The 19,003-nt window shown below is 42.3% G+C and overlaps 1 protein-coding gene across 7 annotated transcripts in view; it reads right to left on the bottom strand.

Moving 5' to 3' along the window:
* Positions 1-972: 972 nt before the first annotated feature.
* Positions 973-19,003, bottom strand: part of ANKRD28 (ankyrin repeat domain 28) — a 135,623-nt gene continuing 117,592 nt past the window's right edge. For all 7 annotated transcript variants that reach the window (XM_060180846.1, XM_060180844.1, XM_060180848.1 and 4 more), the window contains 8 exons: positions 18,000-18,219; positions 13,366-13,453; positions 13,192-13,275; positions 12,236-12,381; positions 11,540-11,622; positions 11,030-11,112; positions 8,330-8,421; positions 973-4,253 (listed from right to left, as the gene is read on the bottom strand). In XM_060180846.1, the coding sequence (XP_060036829.1) occupies positions 3,970-4,253; positions 8,330-8,421; positions 11,030-11,112; positions 11,540-11,622; positions 12,236-12,381; positions 13,192-13,275; positions 13,366-13,453; positions 18,000-18,219 (1,080 nt within the window). In that variant the 3' untranslated portion in view covers positions 973-3,969. The remainder of the gene's footprint in view (positions 4,254-8,329; positions 8,422-11,029; positions 11,113-11,539; positions 11,623-12,235; positions 12,382-13,191; positions 13,276-13,365; positions 13,454-17,999; positions 18,220-19,003) is intronic.

The following is a 19,003-nucleotide window of genomic DNA, read 5'->3' on the forward strand; positions in this document are numbered from 1 at the left end:
CCTTCTGCATCCCATAATGACCCTGGGTCCCATACTCCCAGAGGGATAAAGAATAGGAAAGCTTTCAAGGGAGGGGATTGGATATGGAGTTCTGGTGGTGGAAATTATGTGGAATTGTATCCCTCTTATCCTATGATCTTGTCAATATTTCCATTTTATAAATTAAAAAAAAGAATTCAATATATTTCTATCTCAATTACATTTTTAAAGTATTTATTCCCTTTTGTTGCCCTTGTTTTGTTGTTGTAGTTATTATTGTTGTTGTCATTGTTGGATAGGACAGAGAGACTTGGAGAGAGGAGGGGAAGACACAGAGCGGGACAGAAAGACAGACACCTGCAGACCTGCTTCACCGCCTGTGGAGGCGACCCCCCTGCAGGTGGGGAGCCTGGGGCTCAAACTGGGATCCTCACACCAGTCTTCGCGCCACCTGCACTTAACCTGCTGCGCTACCGCCCAACTCCCCTCAATTACATTTTTAAAAGATTTTATTTTATAGGAATAGGCAGCACTCTGGCATATGAAGCAGCAGGACTGAATCTGGAACCTCCTGTTTCTAAGTCCAAAGCTCTAGCACTGTGCCGTCTCCTGGGGCCACGATTACATTTCTATTACTTTCTACTTTCAGAATAAGATTTGAAGTGGGCAAGAACCCAAGTTTAAGACTCACTTTCTGTCCATACAGCAGGCAGGAGACATTTGTTGAGTCAATTTATTCAAAGCGAGCATTTACTGGGTTGTTGGAAAAGTCACAAGACAGTTTTGTATAGAAAATCAGAAAAGTCAGCCATGACTTTTCCAACAACACAACAGATCAGTCCATCTGATCTAAAACAACTGTATTAAGATAGGGCAGAGGCAGACACCACAGTACTGAAGCTTCCCTGAACTTTAACTTGGGTCACACTCATGACAAATTAGCGAAGGTTTTAAGATAAAGGACGTTTGCATGTAAAAAAGAATGACACTTGATTTATTGCATTATAAAACTTTATTTCATTTAAAAGGTCCAATATCAGCCAAATTAAACCCCAAATTGACGGCTAGACTTAGAGATCTCCTGAACTAAATGGCACTGTTTGAGTCGAGTGTCTTGTTTTGTTAAAGGAGGTCATTTGCTATTCCCACCGTTTCTCCCACCGTAGTTCTAGAGCAGAAGCTGGTATTATTATAATACACATCGGATAGTTCAGATGTCATCTTTCATGCAGAAGTTAAAAAGCAAACAGGTTTTTCTGTTCTGTATGGGGATGCAGAAAGTGACACGACAGAGCAGGGCCCGAAGGCTTTTGACATACAAGGTGTAACTGTAAAGCTCACTGTGGCGGCGTGTAACAATATTAGTGCTGTTCAAGGCTACGCGGACAGTACCCTGGGCCAGGACTCGTGGGGATCCTCTTCAGGTGCAGATGGAAAGACGTGGCTGGCCAAGCTGGAGGATAAACACATTTTTTTTTTTTTTCACAGAATATGATCACAAAGCAATGAAATAGCTTTCCTGCTGGGCAAGCCATCCAAAGCGCCACCTCAGAGATCATTTCAGTGACAGCAGCCGTCACATAAACTGAGGCAAAACCTCAAGTTCTGGCACGTGTGAGGATACGTTACAGACAGCTTGTTACTTTATAGCTACACCTTGGATTTTCATTAGATGCGGCCAACTGGACAGTGTGTCTGACGAGTCCTTCTGGAAGAGATCACCTCAGCCTAAGAGTTGCGCGGCCTGTAAAGAGAAGACCCTTCAGAGGGTGCACGCTCCATCCTTCCGATGGTCTCGGCGTTCTTCTGGAGGACAGACCCGGCCCAGGGACAGAAGTTACCGAGAGGGAGGCTTCAGCTCCATCTAAGGAAGACCTTTCTTTCTAACAGTTAGAGCTGCTCAACAACTGAATGGACTGCGTGGTGAGGTAGAGTCACTGAAGTGTTCAAGGTGGGAAGGTCACCCTTGGAGAAGGGACTCCTGCATTTGTTAAGAGGTTAGACTGGATGAACCTCAGGTCTCTTTCAATTCTGAGATTCTAGAAAATTCCCTCAGGGAATTCAGAAGAGAATTCCTAAAAGGAAAGAGAAAGCACACATATGCATACTTTTAGAATCCTCTTGAGTTTTTTTTTTTTTTTTTTTAAAGGTACAATAGAAAATGTAGTCCGCTGTCTTTAAATGAATATTCACCTTCCTATCACTCATAATTAGGAAGGATCCTTTATGACTTCTTTATATTATAAAGAAAAGATGGAGGGTTACATTTATAATTTTTGTAAATAGTTTAGAAAAAAAAATGCTTAAAATCTAGTAGTCAATGCCCTAGAAACTTTATAGATTTTTAGGTACTATGCACAGATACAAATACATTATTCATTTAAATACAACTCACATTTGTGTTTTATTATACTCTAAAATATACAGGAATTTTGATGTACTGAAAGAGTGCAAGTAAATACAGTATTCAAGCAGTCACTATTTCTATGTACATGCTCATTAATTCTTCAAAAGCCCCACAAAATTAGCAAATAGATCAAAATACTGTTCTGTGTTTCCACACTTTATATTCAGAAAAACCAGCTGATAATTTACAATGTTTTCAGTTTCACAATACAAAAAGGATAAAATAAAATTGGGCATTATTTTGTGAAAAATTTATGGAACTTTACCCAGATCTGTAAGACTCCCTACATATGTGAAATCATTCTCACCGGGAAAAGTGACAGTTACAGTAAATTGTTAATTAAAAGCCCCCAATTTAGACTTTTCTGTCTCTCACTTTCTCTCTGTTATCTGAAAGTTAGCCTCCCCACTCTGCAGGCAATTACTTCCCCAAACAGTAACATGTTTTGAACTTAAAGGCCTCGAGTATTTTAAATCCTGCCCAATATCAAGATGCCTAAGAGACGCGATGATGTCATTAAGAATAACAAAACATGGTATGTTTTTTCCTTTTTGATTCTTCCCTTAAAAAACAACAAAAATAAACTAAAAACTAAAAGACCCACCCAGACCCAATCAATTGTGGGGGAGCCATAGTAACCACAGGAACCACAGTAACAGGAATACCGCCCAAAGTAGTGAGGTGGAAAACACTGTTCTCCAGATAGTTTAGCTGCAATTGGGTGAAAATAATTTATTTTTTCGTTTCATGAATTTTCTTTTCTTAGGAAATTCTTTACATTCCCAAACAAAAATAATCCCATTTTAAACCCAAACCATTCAAAACTGAGCAACAACAGTCTGGCCCCAGTCTACCCCAAGTATTTTCATCCCGACTGTACTCAGTCAGCTGACTTTCATTTCTAGTATTATAAAAGTTGGGATTTTTATGTAAAAGAAAAAATGTAAAAATACATCTGCTTTCTCTCATGGTTTAATACAGTATTGGAAGGCTTTCAGATGTTTCCTTAAAAAATCATTTTAACCCAAATCTCAGCTTCATTTTAAAATATTCAAGTTAGGTTTAGATCGTTTCGTTTCAGCTACTCCAGTTTCCGAAAAACGGCATTCTAGTAAAAAGGAAACCTTTAAGTTATTTGGTCCTTTGGCAATTTTCTGTGCACATAATGCCTACTGTACCAAACTTTTATTGCCCTTAAATTGAGTTGTAGTCTTAGTGATCAAATTTCAACCTACTGTCCTAATTGCTCCTTTTACAATAGTGCTGCTTATGTAAGCAAAGTAGGGTGCACAGTGTCCCAAATTACTCCTGGCACTGTGAATTCAAATTAAAACAATTCCACAAAGCAATGTGACATCAAGGGTTTTCCTCTGTCAAGTCTATGTCAAGATTCTAGAAGTTCCTTTTGCAAAACTTGCCTTTAAAACTCTTCTTAATGTCATCCCTTTTCTGTTACTCGCTCATTCTTTGATCTTTCCTCTTAGGTTGGATTTGGACGTGAACATGAACGTGCCTTTTGCCTGAAAAAGCACAGTCTGATGCATTCGTGTCAGAACAGATTCTTAGAACTCTGGCTCAGCCTCTCAGTAGGTCTCAGAATCAGAGTCATTGAGCTCATCTGCGTCAGGGTGCAAGTACTGCTCCCCACCAATGTTGTTAAAACTGCAGTAGGAGCTTGGTTCATTCCTCATGACGGGCAAGGCTTCAAAGCTGACGGTTTTTGAGGTGTTGGTATAGCGGTGAATGGCACTGAATGTCAGAGATGATAAACAGCTAGTGGATGAGACAGGCATCATGGTGGCCAAGATGAGAGCTAGGCAGTCAGCCACATCCTTGTTGGGAGCACAGGCCAAAGCTGGGGTATAGCCTAGGATTAAAGATAAAGTTTCAGAATCAAACATCTCAAGGCTCATTTCACTAAGAAAAGAAAAATCAGCCAAAGGCCTTCAGCCTTGGACATACTTGAATTATTGGGGTTATATAATGAACTGATTTAATTAGGATGATTTCTAGTAAGTAAAAAAAGAGAACAAGTATAGAAGTCTAGGTTGGAAGGAGACCCTGCGAACTACATCACAGAAGAGGAGGAGTCCTAGAAACGAACGGCTGTGCAAGCCTCGCAAGTTACCCGGCGCCATCTGAACTCACACACACACAAGGCAGTGGGGCAGTGTGGGAGAAAAACCCATCAGTCTTCCTTCGGAATGGTGGCAGTCTTACCACTAACTGTAAGTTAGGGGCTCCTATACGACGAATCGACATGTGTACAGATTCATGAGTGATACTGAACAGTTAGATGCTGGGAAGGTACGTGTGGAATAGATGACACTAGGCTATAACAGACTAACTTTTCTCTTAGGGTCACAGTCCATTCAGGAAAAAAACAGAAGAGAAAAAAAAATGGATAGAAAACCTATGTCAAAATGCATGTTTTATTTGCAACTGTTCTTTAAGCCTAAGACTGACCTTAATCCTGAGGCATCACAAAGTACTGATACATCAAGCTGAGGAAAGAAACATTTGGCACCTCTGCCGGTACAAGAACCAAGCTTCAGGATACAGTGGGAGAGACAGTGAGACACGGTGTGGTGCCAAGAATAGATCATCATCACGTGGAGTTTAAAATAATCCACACGACTTAAGTCACACGTAAAGGAACAACTGTAAAGGAAGGCCTTCCACTCTCAGCCTGCCTCCTTATTTGCTACTGTCCACCGGGTACATGTCATCATGCCAGCATTCTCACACACCAAAATACTCGTAAGAGTCAGCGACACTTTATAATCATCGGACTCACTTGTCGCAAAACGAACGTCTATTGTGAGCACTGTCTGGATCGAGGGGAGAATAGTACCAACAGACCAGAACTGCCCCCCGCCCCCAGTCACTACCCCTTTTCTCTTTCACCGAGTCAACCACTACTCCGACTCGTCCAGAGCTCACACTGCTCTTCTTCAGACTTGTGCTCATGAACAGCATGACCCAGGCTTTAGGGTGCACTGATAGCCATGAAGTCCTACAGCAGATGCCGTTCTTGCTCGACGCTGTGACCCACTCACCTTGTGATGTGCAGCTGCATTACTACGCATGTCACAGTTCTATATGCCACTGTGGGATGATGCCGTGCTTCAGTTACTGAACAGTCTAACTTTTATTTGGTGGTTTCTAATTCTGTTATTTTTATCCATGTTATATGTGCTTTGGGGAAAAAAACCAACAATTTTTTTTTTCCTCCTTCATTAATTTCTCCACTTCTCAAGGGTCAAAGAAAGTAGCTGATATTCCTGCAAGGTTGGTTTGGCTGAAGGCTTAAATAATATGTTATTTATCTGAGAGATTTGTCGCAGCACCTGGTATCCACCCACTCAGACGCTTCATGGCCCCAGTCCCGTCCTCTACCCCTGTGTAGTGAGGTCACGTGGCGGGTGCATTTCTAACCAGCCTGTGTTTGCTTCAAGTGATTAGGACAGTGCTTCACGGCCCACCCTTCCCTCCCAGGGCCCTGCTGAAGGCCTCTACTATGTGCTGCTGCTGCTGGGCAGAGAATCCCACAAGCCCAGCCAGTGCCTCACACTGCTTAGCGTTTCCGGCCCTGCAGTCATCTATACAGAACCGCAATTTCCAGAATGTATTACCTGTAGTATCTATTTCCAGAAATGAAAGTTTCTTTCAAAGCTTGTTGAACCTCAACTTGTCTTAGTGAGTGACATCACTCTCTCCTATGACCTCATGGCCACATCGCTATGACGCTCGTCTCCCCTGGCTCACACTGCTGTGCTTCGGTCACCAAGGTTACTGCTAAAGCTCAATGCCTACACTTCGCTTCTCCACAGCTCCTGGTCCCCCCCTCCCCCCGCCCCAATAAGAGACTAAGAGAAGAGGAGAGAAAGACACCTGTAGCACTGATACACTGTTTATGAAGTTTTCCCCAATAGGTGGGGACTGGGGCTTGAACCTGGGTCCTCATGCATGGTTGCATGTGCCCTCTGCTGAGTGTACTAGAGCCTGGTCTGACTGCCCCCCACCCCCAAAGTGAGGGAGACAGACAACAGTGTAATATAAAAGCAGTGTGTGTACAGTGACCAGTCTTAGAGACAAGGGCTAAGAGTGTTGTGGTCGGGGTGCGCACAGCAGGCTGTAATGCAAACAGGCGTCACGCGATGATGAAATGTGAGCTGAGAGCTGAAACAAGTGCGCTTTAGCTAAAGCCTGGGGGCGGGGGCGAGGAAACAGCCAGATCAAAGATAGTCATGCATTCTTGGTGTGGAGAGGCTGGCAGAGCAGAACTGGAGACAAGAAAAAGCAGACGACGAGGTAAGAGAGGCAGCAGGTCAGGCTGGAGACAGAATAATGGCTATGTAGAGGTTCTACTACTAATTTCAGTCCCCAGACCACCACATGCCAGAGCCGAGCAATGTTCTGATGTCTATCTTTCTCTCTCTTGTTGAAAATATAATAAATAAAATACAAAGAGAGGTAGTGAGGCAGTGAACTCACCCTGTTGAGTCTTACTGCCTATTGTAAGAACTAGCACTGAATTGAATCTAAAGGCAGGAATCTATTTTCTTCTCTGAGAGGGAGAGCAGCCAGGCTCCGTCAGTGCGCTGCAGGCAGGCTCAGACCTGGCTGTGCACATGGGAAGCAGCACAGCGCCCAGGTGAGTGACTGTGCTAGGTGTGCTTTGGTTAGAGGGTCAATATTTCCTCACGTTTTTATGCAGTGCTGGGGAATGAGACCCAGGCCCCGTGCGTCTGCCATGCTGCTGAATGGCCTCCCTGGCTCGACCTTCTAGCTTTTATTTTCTTTTTGAGAGACTGGAGAGAGAGAGAGGGAGAGGGAGAGACAGAGAGGAGAGACGAGACACCACACGACTACGCCACCATGTCCATGGAGATCCTTAGTGGCACTCCCACGTGGTGCCAGGACTCAAATGAAGGCCTCACACACAGGCCTTGTGCTTTGCTAAGGGAGCTATCTATCACCTGTCTCCCTCCACAGTTACTCAAAGGATCCACTCTAGGGTGGTGGGAACAGAGGAGAAAAAATGGATACATTTTGGAGGTGATCAGTACATGCTGACGGACTGGCATGTACACTGGATTTGAGACAGAGGAGTTAAGGGTGACTATTATTTAGGTTTCTGTCCTGAGTGCCTATAAGGATAGGAACTGCCATCCGTTGAGGTCAGGAAGGCTTCAGCAGGGAGGGGTGAGGTGAGCAGTTTAATTCTGGACATGTCACAGCTGACTGCCAACCGAGCAGCTGAATATATGAACACCAAGGTGATGAGAGACTTGTGCTGCAGATGCAAGTTAGCAATTCAGTGTGTAGGTAATATTCAGAGCATAGGAGCAGCAGAACATCAGCCAGGGCATGAGAGCAGACAGGGAAACAAAAAGAACCCGGAACTAAAGCTTGAACCCTAAGAGTCCTCCAATATTAAATGTTGGGAGAAAGGGAAAATCTGCAAAAGAAGATAAAGAGAAGTGGAAATCATCTAGATTCCTAAAGGTCCTTGTGATCCCAGGGTGTGACGTGACAGTTTAAAGTAGGCAAAGGGCGCAGGGTCTACTAGAAGAGTCGAGAGATCAGCTTGAGATTAAACCTGGTGCTGACAACAGAGACAACGGTTCTTTGGGCACTCAGCTAAACGAGGGTGCTGCTAGTAAGTAATAATTCTAGTGTGAAATCCACAAGTCCAACAGTTATATTTTCCCCATTTCTCCTGCTGTTCATTCTCTGTGTCACAAAATACTATTCAATACTAAGTTTAACTCTTCTCTTTCACCAAAAACTTAGTTTGCTGCATTTGAAATACGCTTCAGCAAAAGAACAAAGTCCTTAGTGTGGTGGAGTTTGGTGAAGGCGAGTCCTTAGCGTGGTGGAGTTTGGTGAAGGCAAGTCCTTAGCGTGGTGGAGTTTGGGGAAGGAGAACCTACTCACCATTTTCATCTACTGCAAGCACACTCGCTCCTTTCCCCAGAAGTTCCTGAACCACGAGTGTCAGGCCGTTTCGGGCAGCGACATGCAGAGGTCTGGGGAGACATGTACGGACACGTGTTATGCGCACACACTCTCTGCCCACCACTGAGCCTCTACCTTGCCTTGCTTCCCATTCTCACTGTTTAGAAGCAATTTTGCTAAGCTGTCAAGAGACCCAGATAATAGCACAGAGGGAAGTGGAGACAGTCAATGTTTACAAAGATTCTAAACAGCTAACTTGCATTCTTGAGCAGTAAACATATACAATAAAACATATACAATAAAAAACTGCTAGTTTTGATCGATTTGAAACAGTTTACAGGTTTCACAGCTGATTTTTAGGCCCTTAAGAAATTTCAATTGATACATGAATGGGAACCAGTAAGGAAAAGTAAACAGTGCGCAGAAATTGGGAGAGAGCACGGAAAGAGATTCATCTAAGATCTGACTCAGTAGCCACCTTTAGTCTGGGGGTTCATGGAAGACTTGAAAGCTATGCGAAACGTTTTTAGCTTCTATACACACATTTAAGACTTCATAGTTTTGCTTCATTATTAGGGCCAAACTTTCTTTCTTTCTTTCTTTTTGGTACCAGGGCTTCATATCTGTGCAATTCTACAGTTTCTGGTGGATTTTTCTTTATTTCCAGATAGAAGATGAGAGGTACCAAGTAGATCAGAGGCAACCAGTGGCACAGCTGCATACAAGATACTGGGAGCTGTACAGCAAACCCTAACAAAAGGGCTTTTCAGAGTTAACCCAACTACCAGATAATGTGATGATAACATTAACTATCCATTGTCTTTTGGAACCCTAAGACAGCAGGAACCTCACATCTCCACTATAGAGCCTCTACTTCCCCCAGTCCTGGAACCTTAGGATAGGGCCCACTTTCCCGCATGCCTTTCCCAATCCATATCAAATAATATTGCATCTGCCGATCACAACCTAATCAACGCAAGGATTGCCACCTCAACATGCTTCAGCTCAGACTGTGTCCAGAGACTTCACGTGTGGAATGACAACCCTTCAGCTTCATTACTCGGGTGAGACCTTTCCTTTCATAGTATACTCTAATTCCATCCCAGGTGGTTCATTTTCTAACAAAGTCCCAAAACCTAGATATAGACCAGGTTCTGTCAGAGAGAGCATATGTTCACACATATCCATAAACTAGTGCAAAATATATACCTGAAAGCAGAAGTACACTAGAGTTTGCAGTGAGTATCCCCCTAACACTTCCTCTCCACTATTCCAAGCTTTGGTTCCATGACTGCTCAACAAATTGTTTGGCTTTGTATGTTAACTCTCTTTTCAGCCACCAGGTTCCAGATGCCACCAGGATGCCGGCCAGGCTTCCCTGGATTGAAGACCCCACCAATGTGTCCTGGAGCTCAGCTTCCCCAGAGACCCATCCTACTAGGGAAAGAGAGAGGCAGACTGGGAGTATGGACCGACCAGTCAACATCCATGTTCAGCGGGGAAGCAATTACAGAAACCAGACCTTCCACCTTCAGCAACCCACAATGACCCTGGGTCCATGCTCCCAGAGGGACAGAGAATGGGAAAGCTATCAGGGGAGGGGACGGGATATGCAGATTGGGTGGCGGGAATTGTGTGGAGTTGTACCCCTCCTACCCTATGGTTTTCTTAATTTATCCTTTCTTAAATAAAAAATAAATTAAAAAAAAAAAAAGGTGAGAGGTAGAGAGAGAAAGATACGCTAGCACTTTATCCCCACTTGTGAAACTTTCCCTGTATGGTGCTCCCACGTGATGGCAGGTGGCTTGAACCTGGGTCCTCGCGCACGATAAAGAACACGCTCTACCTGCTGAGCTATCTTCCAAGTCCCCTTCAAACTGTTATTATTCTCATTTAACTTATTCTGGCTTTTCACAAAACACACATAGGATAACACTATGGGTAGCTGGGTTTAGAAAAGACACATTAGTCCAATAATACATTTTCAGTTCAAAAGTTCTTTTAGGAATGTAGCTTTTAATTGTGATAAATTTACAAGTTTTTTTTAACAATTATCAAAAGTTCTTGGGGGGCCAGTGGTGCACTGGTTAAATGCACACATTACAGTGCAAAAGGACCTGGGTTCAAGGCCTTGGTCCTCACCTGCAGGGGGAAAGCTTCTCAAGTGGTGAAGCAGGGCTGCAGGGGTCTCTGTCTCTCTCCCTCTATCTCCCCCTCAATTTCTCTCTGTCTCTAATGATAAACAAATAGATTTAAGAAAGTTCTTTACTCCTCCCCCATCTCTCCAAATTACTTTTTATTGGGGAAAATAATTGATAGGGCAGCTTTTATTAATAAGTACAATTCTTTCTTCCTGTGACAGTTATTTATAGGCTAGGACAGAGGGAGATTGAGAGAGAAGGCGAAGATAAGGGGAGAGAAAGACAGATACCTGCAGACCTGCTTCACTGCTTGTGGAGTGACCCCCTCCTGCAGGTGGGGAGACAGAGGCTTGAACCAGGATCCTTGCCCTTTGTACTGTTGTACACTTAACCCAGTGCGCTACTGTCTGGCTCCCAGTTCTTTACCTTTTTAACTGTATCTGAGACTAATTCTAAGGATTCTGTCGTAGAAAAGAAACATTAGTAATTTTTGCAATTACTGATCACAAGGTTTAAAGTAGACTAAAAAAGTACTCACGTTTGCAAGGCTGAGTTGGTTGCATTGATGAGGTTTCTATCTGATATCTTTTCCAGTATTAACAAGGCACTAGTTTCATGACCCTAAAATTATAGCAGGTAACTCTCAAAACCTGAAGCACCATTGAAGATAAACTTATACATTCAACACGCCCCAACCCTAATTCATATAATATACGTATCACCATACAGATGCCATGACTTTTCTTGGCAAATGCTTAAATTATTAGTCATGGGTGGAGTTTGGGAGAAGACAGGCAGAATTAAGATTAGAGAGATTAAGTAAGACAACAACTCTATCTAGGTTTATGTTCCAAAACTACTTGATTTACTGAAGGCTTTTAGATACCATGGTGCCTCAAAGTTAGGTCATCCCCTCCTGCCTCCCAAAACCTGGTGTCAGTGATCACACTGGTTCTTAGCTCTGTTTATTTCAGTAAAGAGGAACAACATAAAATGTCACTTTTAATGTTAACAGTAACAAAAACAAATCCTTAAAATATGTACATACCTTGCTGCAAGCCAAATGAAGGGCAGTGTTTTTACTGTTATCTTGTAATGTCAGATCTGCACTAGCACTGCTAACCAGCATCTCTGGGAGGAAAAATTGCATCAATTCTTATGTGTATCAACATTATTTCTTAGATTACTAATATCTCACTGTAGAGAAATGAAGATACAGAATAAATATATCCCTTTAGGAAACCTTATACATGCAAGAAAAATGTGATATAATATACATACTATATTGTCACAGTTGTTCTTCAAGTCACAGGCACAAAATTAATGTTTAGTTTGTAAATGTTTAATAAACTGTAAAAATTATTTTAAGTGCTCTGGATTTATGATAACTTATTTAATCCCCACAATAGGTAGGTACTGTTAATTTTCTCAGTTCACAGAGGAAAGACTGAGGTGTACAGTCATTTATCTGGCAGATTTAGGGCCTACATTCATGGCAGTCTGACTCCAAACACAAGAGTCACAAACCTACGTAGCTTCGTGATCACCAAGTGCAAATGAAAACGTTGAGGCCCCAGTGATCACGTGGGTTGTAAAAGCAGGCAGAAGGTTTTGGGGGTCACAAGGGCAGTGCTGTAACGAGTGGGAAATTCAGCGCATTTCTGGAATCTCTGACAGGTTTGGGATCTCTGGTACACGTGTGCGACAGACGCACTTGGAACACTAAAAGGCACAGCTTCCTTACCGACTGTATTTGTTTGCCCATTTTCTGCAGCCATCATCAGGGGTGTTTTTCCAGAAGAGTCCACAGAATTTACTTGCGCATTATGGCTAAGCAACAGCTGTAAACACTCTACGTGGTCTGTAAAGGCAGCTGCATGAAGGGGGGTTCTGCAGTGCAGAGAGGTTGAGAGACTTCACTAAATGCTGTGGCGTATGATTTGGAAAATATTATATTATAGCCTTATGACAACCACTTTCCCAGGATTTACAAATTAAGTACAGAATAGTCTTATTCTATGCTACAGAAATTTGTAATTTTCCATAATATAAAGGGCCCCTCATTAAAATGGTATAAAACCAAATTATAGAAATGCTAACAATCATGCCACTGCAGGAAATCTCAAAAGAATTAAATTCTGGCCTAAACACTGCCATATATTACAAGTGATTGAACTCTCTGTCTTTATTCCTCTTTAGAAAGCAATGATCTTTGGGGAGCAAATATAGTTTTTAAAAAGAAAAAAGCAGGGAGTCAGGTGGTAGCGCAGTGGGTTAAGCACACATGGCATGAAACACAAATACCAGCGTAAGGATCCCAGTTCCAGGCCCCGGCTCCCCACCTGCAGGAGAGTTGCTTCACAGGTGGTGAAGCGGTGTGTAGGTGTCTTTCTCTCCCCCTCTCTCCATTTCTCTCTGTCCTATCCAACAACAAAAGACACCAATGACAACAACAATAGTAACTACAACAACAAAACATCAAGGGCAACAAAAAGGGAATAAATATAAAAAAATAAAAAAGCAAAAATTTTCATTTTGAAAGTTTTAAGACGAGGCAGACAGGCCAAGAGACCTTTTACAATGAGAAGACTTCAAATATAACTATTAACATTTAACTAACAGAATTTTTCCTAAACTCTTCCACACTAGGTGTGCAGTTCGTATTTTTTCTATTGAAGAGCGACTCGCACAGGCGCCTACCTTCCCTTTGAGTCAGCAGCACTCACGATGCCGGCACCCAGCGTGTCGATCAGCATCTCCGCAGCACCTTCGTTGTCGTTTATCCTGTGCAGGGTGAGAAGGTGACCGATCACTCAGAGCAGACGTGTAGTGTTAAACAGGCAAACTGTGCTGGACTCATTCTGGCTTACTTACACAGCACAATGCAACGGGCTGAAAGCATTTCCTTCGATTTTTTGGAAAACTTCCTGTTCTAAAAGAAGTTCTACACATGTCTCATGACCTAAATAAGGAAAGAATAACCAAGATATTAAATTCTAAAGAAGATAGCATACACACACACATTCCTTTCTGAGTAAGAAAAAGCTTTACATGGATTAAAAAAAAAACAAACAGTTCAAGTTAGGGAAATAGCATAATGGCTATATAGAAGGCTTTCATGCCTAAGACTCCGAGGTCCCAGGTTCAATCCCCAGCACCACCATAAGCCAGAGCTGAGCAATGCTCTGGTCTTTCTCACCTTCTCTCCTAAGAAGAACAACAAACACTACCACCACCACTACCACCCCCCACCCCCACCCAAGTCATCAAGTCCACTGTTAAGGAGCACACTTGGGGGTGGAGGGAGTTTGGAGTCCAAAGTAATTTCTTACTCACTTTGTAGTAGTTTCTTACAGACACGATAAATATGTTGTGGGGAAAAGCCAATAGCAATTAACATGCAGTTAATTATTCTTTCCTATGGTGACCAGTTAGAGCTATCTGGTCACTAGTCTTTAGAATGCTGTATTTATAATTAACTTTAATTTATTTTGGATAGACAGAAATTGATAGGGCAGGGGAGGATGGAGAGACAGAGAGACACCTGCAACACTGCTTTAAGAAGCTTCTCCCTTATAGGTGGGGAAGAGAGGTGTGAACCAGGGTCCTTGAACACTAGTGTGTGTACTCAAGCAGGTGTGCCTCCACCTGGCCGCCATAAATAACTTTAATATTGACAATTCCCTAAATATAGTAAAGAGTCGGAAATAATAATCTCAAAACTAAAAAAATATTCAGAAGGGAACAAGTACAGAGGCTGAGAGTATAACAGTTATGCAACAAGATTTTCATGCCTGAGCCTTCAACGCCAGTTTAGATCACTACACCGTCAGAAGTCAGAGCTGAGCAGTGCTCTGATAAGACAAAACAAAAACAAACACAAAACAGGAAAGGAAAAAAAAAGCCCAAACCAACCAACCAAGTCCCTGTCTCTACCTCACCCCTGGCCCCAACCCCATCCTCTAGACTGTGACCACAGATGTTGCAGCGTAAACAACTGCTCGCAAACATGGACTCTTGCAAAGATTAGATTTCCTTTTATCATCTTTACTTATTTATTGGATAGAAGACAGCCAGAAATCAAGAGGAGTGGGGGAGACAGAGAGACACCTGCAGCCCTGCTTCACCACTCAAAAAGCTTTCCCCCTGCAGGTGGGGACCGGAGGCTCAAACCAGGGTCCTTGCACACTGTAACGTGAGCGTCACCACCTAGCTGCTGCAACTGATTTTTTACTTAATGAATTGTACGTATATTTCCAGAATAGCATGCATAGAAAATTCACAACTGAATGTTTGGAACAACTTCACAGTACTGGCTTGCTTTTATATAAGATTCACTCATGGGCTAGGTGGGAGAGAGCATAATGGCTATATGCAAAAAGACTTGTACGCCTGAGGCTCCAAAGCTCCAAAGTCCCGATTCAATCCTCACACCACCAAAAACCAGAGCAGCAGTGCTCCGGTAAATAACCAACCAACCAAACAAATCATTAAGAGATTTCAAGGTAATTGCTAGCTTGTTTTTCCTTAGTGATACCATAAACAATGCTGTAAGAAAATTCAGGTATTGAAAAAAAAAACACACACAAATCATTTTTGTAGAACTTCCTAGAAATGATACTACTAGGTTTAAACAACAATTATATTAATCAATGACAGTTATCAGACCCAGATTTCAATGTAACTTTGGAAACAGGGAAAAACCCGACCTCATATTTTCTCAAACTAAATTTCAAAGCTATGCCTTTTAGTGAAAATACTCTAATTATCATGCTAATATTGCAAATGAAATGTTGGTCCACTTATTTCATTATTCATGTCGGATCTGCTTTAGGAATAAATATGAGACTCACAGAGCTTCTTTGTTTTCATGGCTTAATGCATGGCTATCAAAGTGATTAAATTTCTTTTCTTTCTAATTACCCTAACATTCTCAAACAATAACTCAAGTTAATCTTTATCCTATCAACAATTTTTATTAGGAAGACTCTAATTTTGTTTTTTTAAATCACTGGATAGAGACAGAGAGAAATTGAAAGGGGAAGACAGAAGGAGAGAGACACCTGCAGCTCTGCTCCACCACCAGTTTTCCCTCTGCAGGTGGGGATGAGGGGACTGAACCTGGGTCCTTGTGCACTGTAATGTGTGTGCTTAACCAGGTGTGCGACAGCCTGGCCCCTTTTGTTCATCTTCTGTCAATAACTTTTTCTACTCCAGTGTTTCTCAACTGGATCAATTTTGCCCCTGAGGAGACATTCATTACTGGAGGTTGGATAGGCAAGTATTACAGGCACCTGATGGGTAGAAATATCTGTTTCTAAACACCTTGTAAAGCGTATGACAGTCCTTTACAACCAAGAATCATCTTGCCCAAAATGTCAACAGGGTTGACGCTGAGAAACTCTGCTTGAGTGTTGTTTTGTTTCCCCCAAATGTTAGGCTACTACTAAGAAGGAATCAGGAAAGCTGTCCTGTATAAATCTAAGCTTTTCCTATATTTCTGGTATAGTTCTCAATGTGTGGTTGCAGAGAACTCTGGAAAGATATTACAAACTAGCCTTCTTTTAGACTGTCATTATAGAAACATGATATTCAGGAGTCGGGCAGTAGCGCGGTGGGTTAAGCGCAGGTGGCACAAAGAACAGGGACCAGCGTAAGAATCCCAGTTCCGAGCCCCAGCTCCCACCTGCAGGGAAGTCGCTTCACAAGCGGTGAAGCAGGTCTGCAGGCGCCTCTGTCTCTTTCCCTCTCTATCCCCCTCCCTTCTCAACTTCTATCTCTATCCAGAATAAGTAAAGTAAAAATATTTAAAAAAAAACATGGTATTCTCACACTTATTTTTAGAAAATATTTTCCACAGTCTTTTATATTAATGTGTAATGGTTTTGCTAAGTAGATTAAAATCCTTTAATTTTCAATTCTAATTTGGAATATGGTAAATACCAATAGCCGTAACTCGCAGGCCCTGAAACCAAAAGGTTGAAAAAACACTGTGTCGGTGGTGTATTGTGAAATAGCAGATGTTGAGGTTCTTAAATACTCCCAGCACCCAGCACTGCGTCATACTAAGCTGCACACGGGGTCACCTTGGGTCTCTGGTGAAAGATAAAACCTGTTCATGCTCGAGGATGGATATCCTTCCTCTCTTTCTTTTTCTTTTCTTTTGTTGCCCTTGTTGTAATTATTGTTGTAGTCGTTGTTGGATAGAGACAGAGAGAAATTGAGAGAGAAGGGGGGGGATAGAGAGACACCTGCAGACCTGCTTCACAACTTGTGAAGTGACTCCCCTGCAGGTGGGGAGCCGGGGGCTCGAACCGGGATCTTTACACTGGCCCTTGCGCTTTGCGCCACCTGCGTTTAACCGGCTGTGCTACTGCCCGACTCCTGGGGATGGATATTCTGAGGATGTCTAAGCTGTCATAATAACTGACATGTATTTTTTCACCACAGCACTGACTGCTTAGCTCTGGTTTATAGTGGTGCCTTGGATTTAAGCTGGGACCTCAAGAGTCTCAGGCACAAAAGTCATTCTGCATAACCATTATGATGCTATCTCCACAGGCTCCATCATTAAAAGAGAAAGAAAGAACATGTAAGTACTCTATAGAGTTCTATGACTGACTGACTATGTGACTTATCTTTAAACACTAAAGCATATATAATTATTTCTTTCCTAAAAATCTGCTATAATTGCCTTAATTTTGAGAGAAGGTTATCCTTCTAGTGTGCTTACAATTTTTTCATTCGTACAATAATTACTAGTCAAAGTAAAGCCACTTAATATATTCTACTCTCAGAATGACAAATTACAAAACAGGCCTTTTGGCTATAAATATATTAATTTTAGAGGATGCTGTTAGTCTCTTTTATACATATATAACAACTACACATCTATTCCAGTTCGACTCAGAATCACCACAGCTTTGCTACAGTCTGGAAATTAGACACATCTGTTATGATCTTTAAATGGCAACCAGGCATATAGCTCGTGCAGAATTCTGTCTCTTGTACAAAACGTGGTTAAAGAGCAAACTTAGCAGTGGTAGAGCAGGAATTCACTTTAGGGAAGCAGCATTCTCCATGAAAACCTGGTAAGGAAGGCCACCCGAGACGGTGACTCCACACGGTGGTGCGATAGCATATTTATGAGGAGGCGCTCAGCTGAGAGATAAAGCCGCTATAAGGTAGTCGAGGCTGTGTGTGTGCACTCCACCGGGTGTGACACCCGTCCAGTCCCCAACATCTTGTTTTTTTCATGAAGAGAATGTAGTAGACGGGCAAGGAGACAGTGCAATAGTTATCACAAAGACTCTCATGCCTGAAGCTCCTAGGCCCCAGGGTTGATCCCTGGCACCACCATAAACTAAAGCTGATAAATGCTCTGGTTCCAAACAGACAGACAGACAACAGTGAATGACTGCTATGCTACTTGTAAGTCACGAATTAGTTGTTACTGCCTGGCAAATGACAGGCATTCAGTCTACATCGTATTGGCTTATATACTTAACCATTGTAGCATGCCCAGTGAAGTGCTGTATATCCGTGATTGTCTGTTAGGGCTGGATTTGCGTCCACTGACGCTGCTGACTGCAGAAGGGCTCCGAGAACACCGATGTGCCCACATGCAGCCGACAAGTGTATAGGTGTTCTGCCCCTGCTGTCCCGAAATAAGCACTTAGCACCATGCTGAAGTAATGCATCTACACACTCCTCATGGCCTGTCACTGCCTGAAAAACAGAATTGCTTACATGGAGTTTACGATGTCATGTTGAGTGGCACATGACAACCACAGCCAGTTAACATTAAAAAAAATTACATTTGTTTATTTTCCCTTTTGTTGCCCTTGTTGTTTTTATTGTTGTTGTTATTGATGTCACTGTTGCTAGATAGGACAGAGAGAAATGGAGAGAGGAGGGGAAGACAGAGAGGGGGAGAGAAAGACAGACACCTGCAGACCTGCTTCACTGCCTGTGAAGCGACTCCCCTGCAGGTGGGGAGCCGGGGGCTCGAATCGGGATCCTTATGCCGGTCCTTGCATTTTGCGCCACATGCACTTAACTCGCTGTGCTACCGCATAACTCCCTCAGTTAACATTTTTTAAAGTTCATATTCTCTAATCAGCATTTCACCATTTTCCCACAGTTCCATAGTTTCATTAGAAGCAGACTTTGGTAAAAGCAGTAAATTTGTCAAAGTACAAGTAATGAAAAAAAATAAAAGGATAAAGAAATGTGCAATTTAATGAAAACTGACATTTCAAAGGTGAAAAAAAAAAAAGACAAGTAAATGGTGATAGTGGAAAAAGTCGACTTGCCATTAACTTTAGTTTTCACTTTTTCTAATAAGATTCTCTGGAATAAGTTGTGCTTTACAATTGTCTGAAATTAGGGCTTAGAAACTACGATTCTGCAACGAACAGTAACAACTGGTAACACTTTAATAAAGAAGAGTCTATTCAGCTTAGAGGACAGAATCTTCAAACTTTCTGGAAGGAAAAGGGAGTGTGTCTGC

The sequence above is a fragment of the Erinaceus europaeus genome, chromosome 21, assembly GCF_950295315.1.
Source record: "Erinaceus europaeus chromosome 21, mEriEur2.1, whole genome shotgun sequence".
Lineage (NCBI taxonomy): Eukaryota > Metazoa > Chordata > Mammalia > Eulipotyphla > Erinaceidae > Erinaceus > Erinaceus europaeus.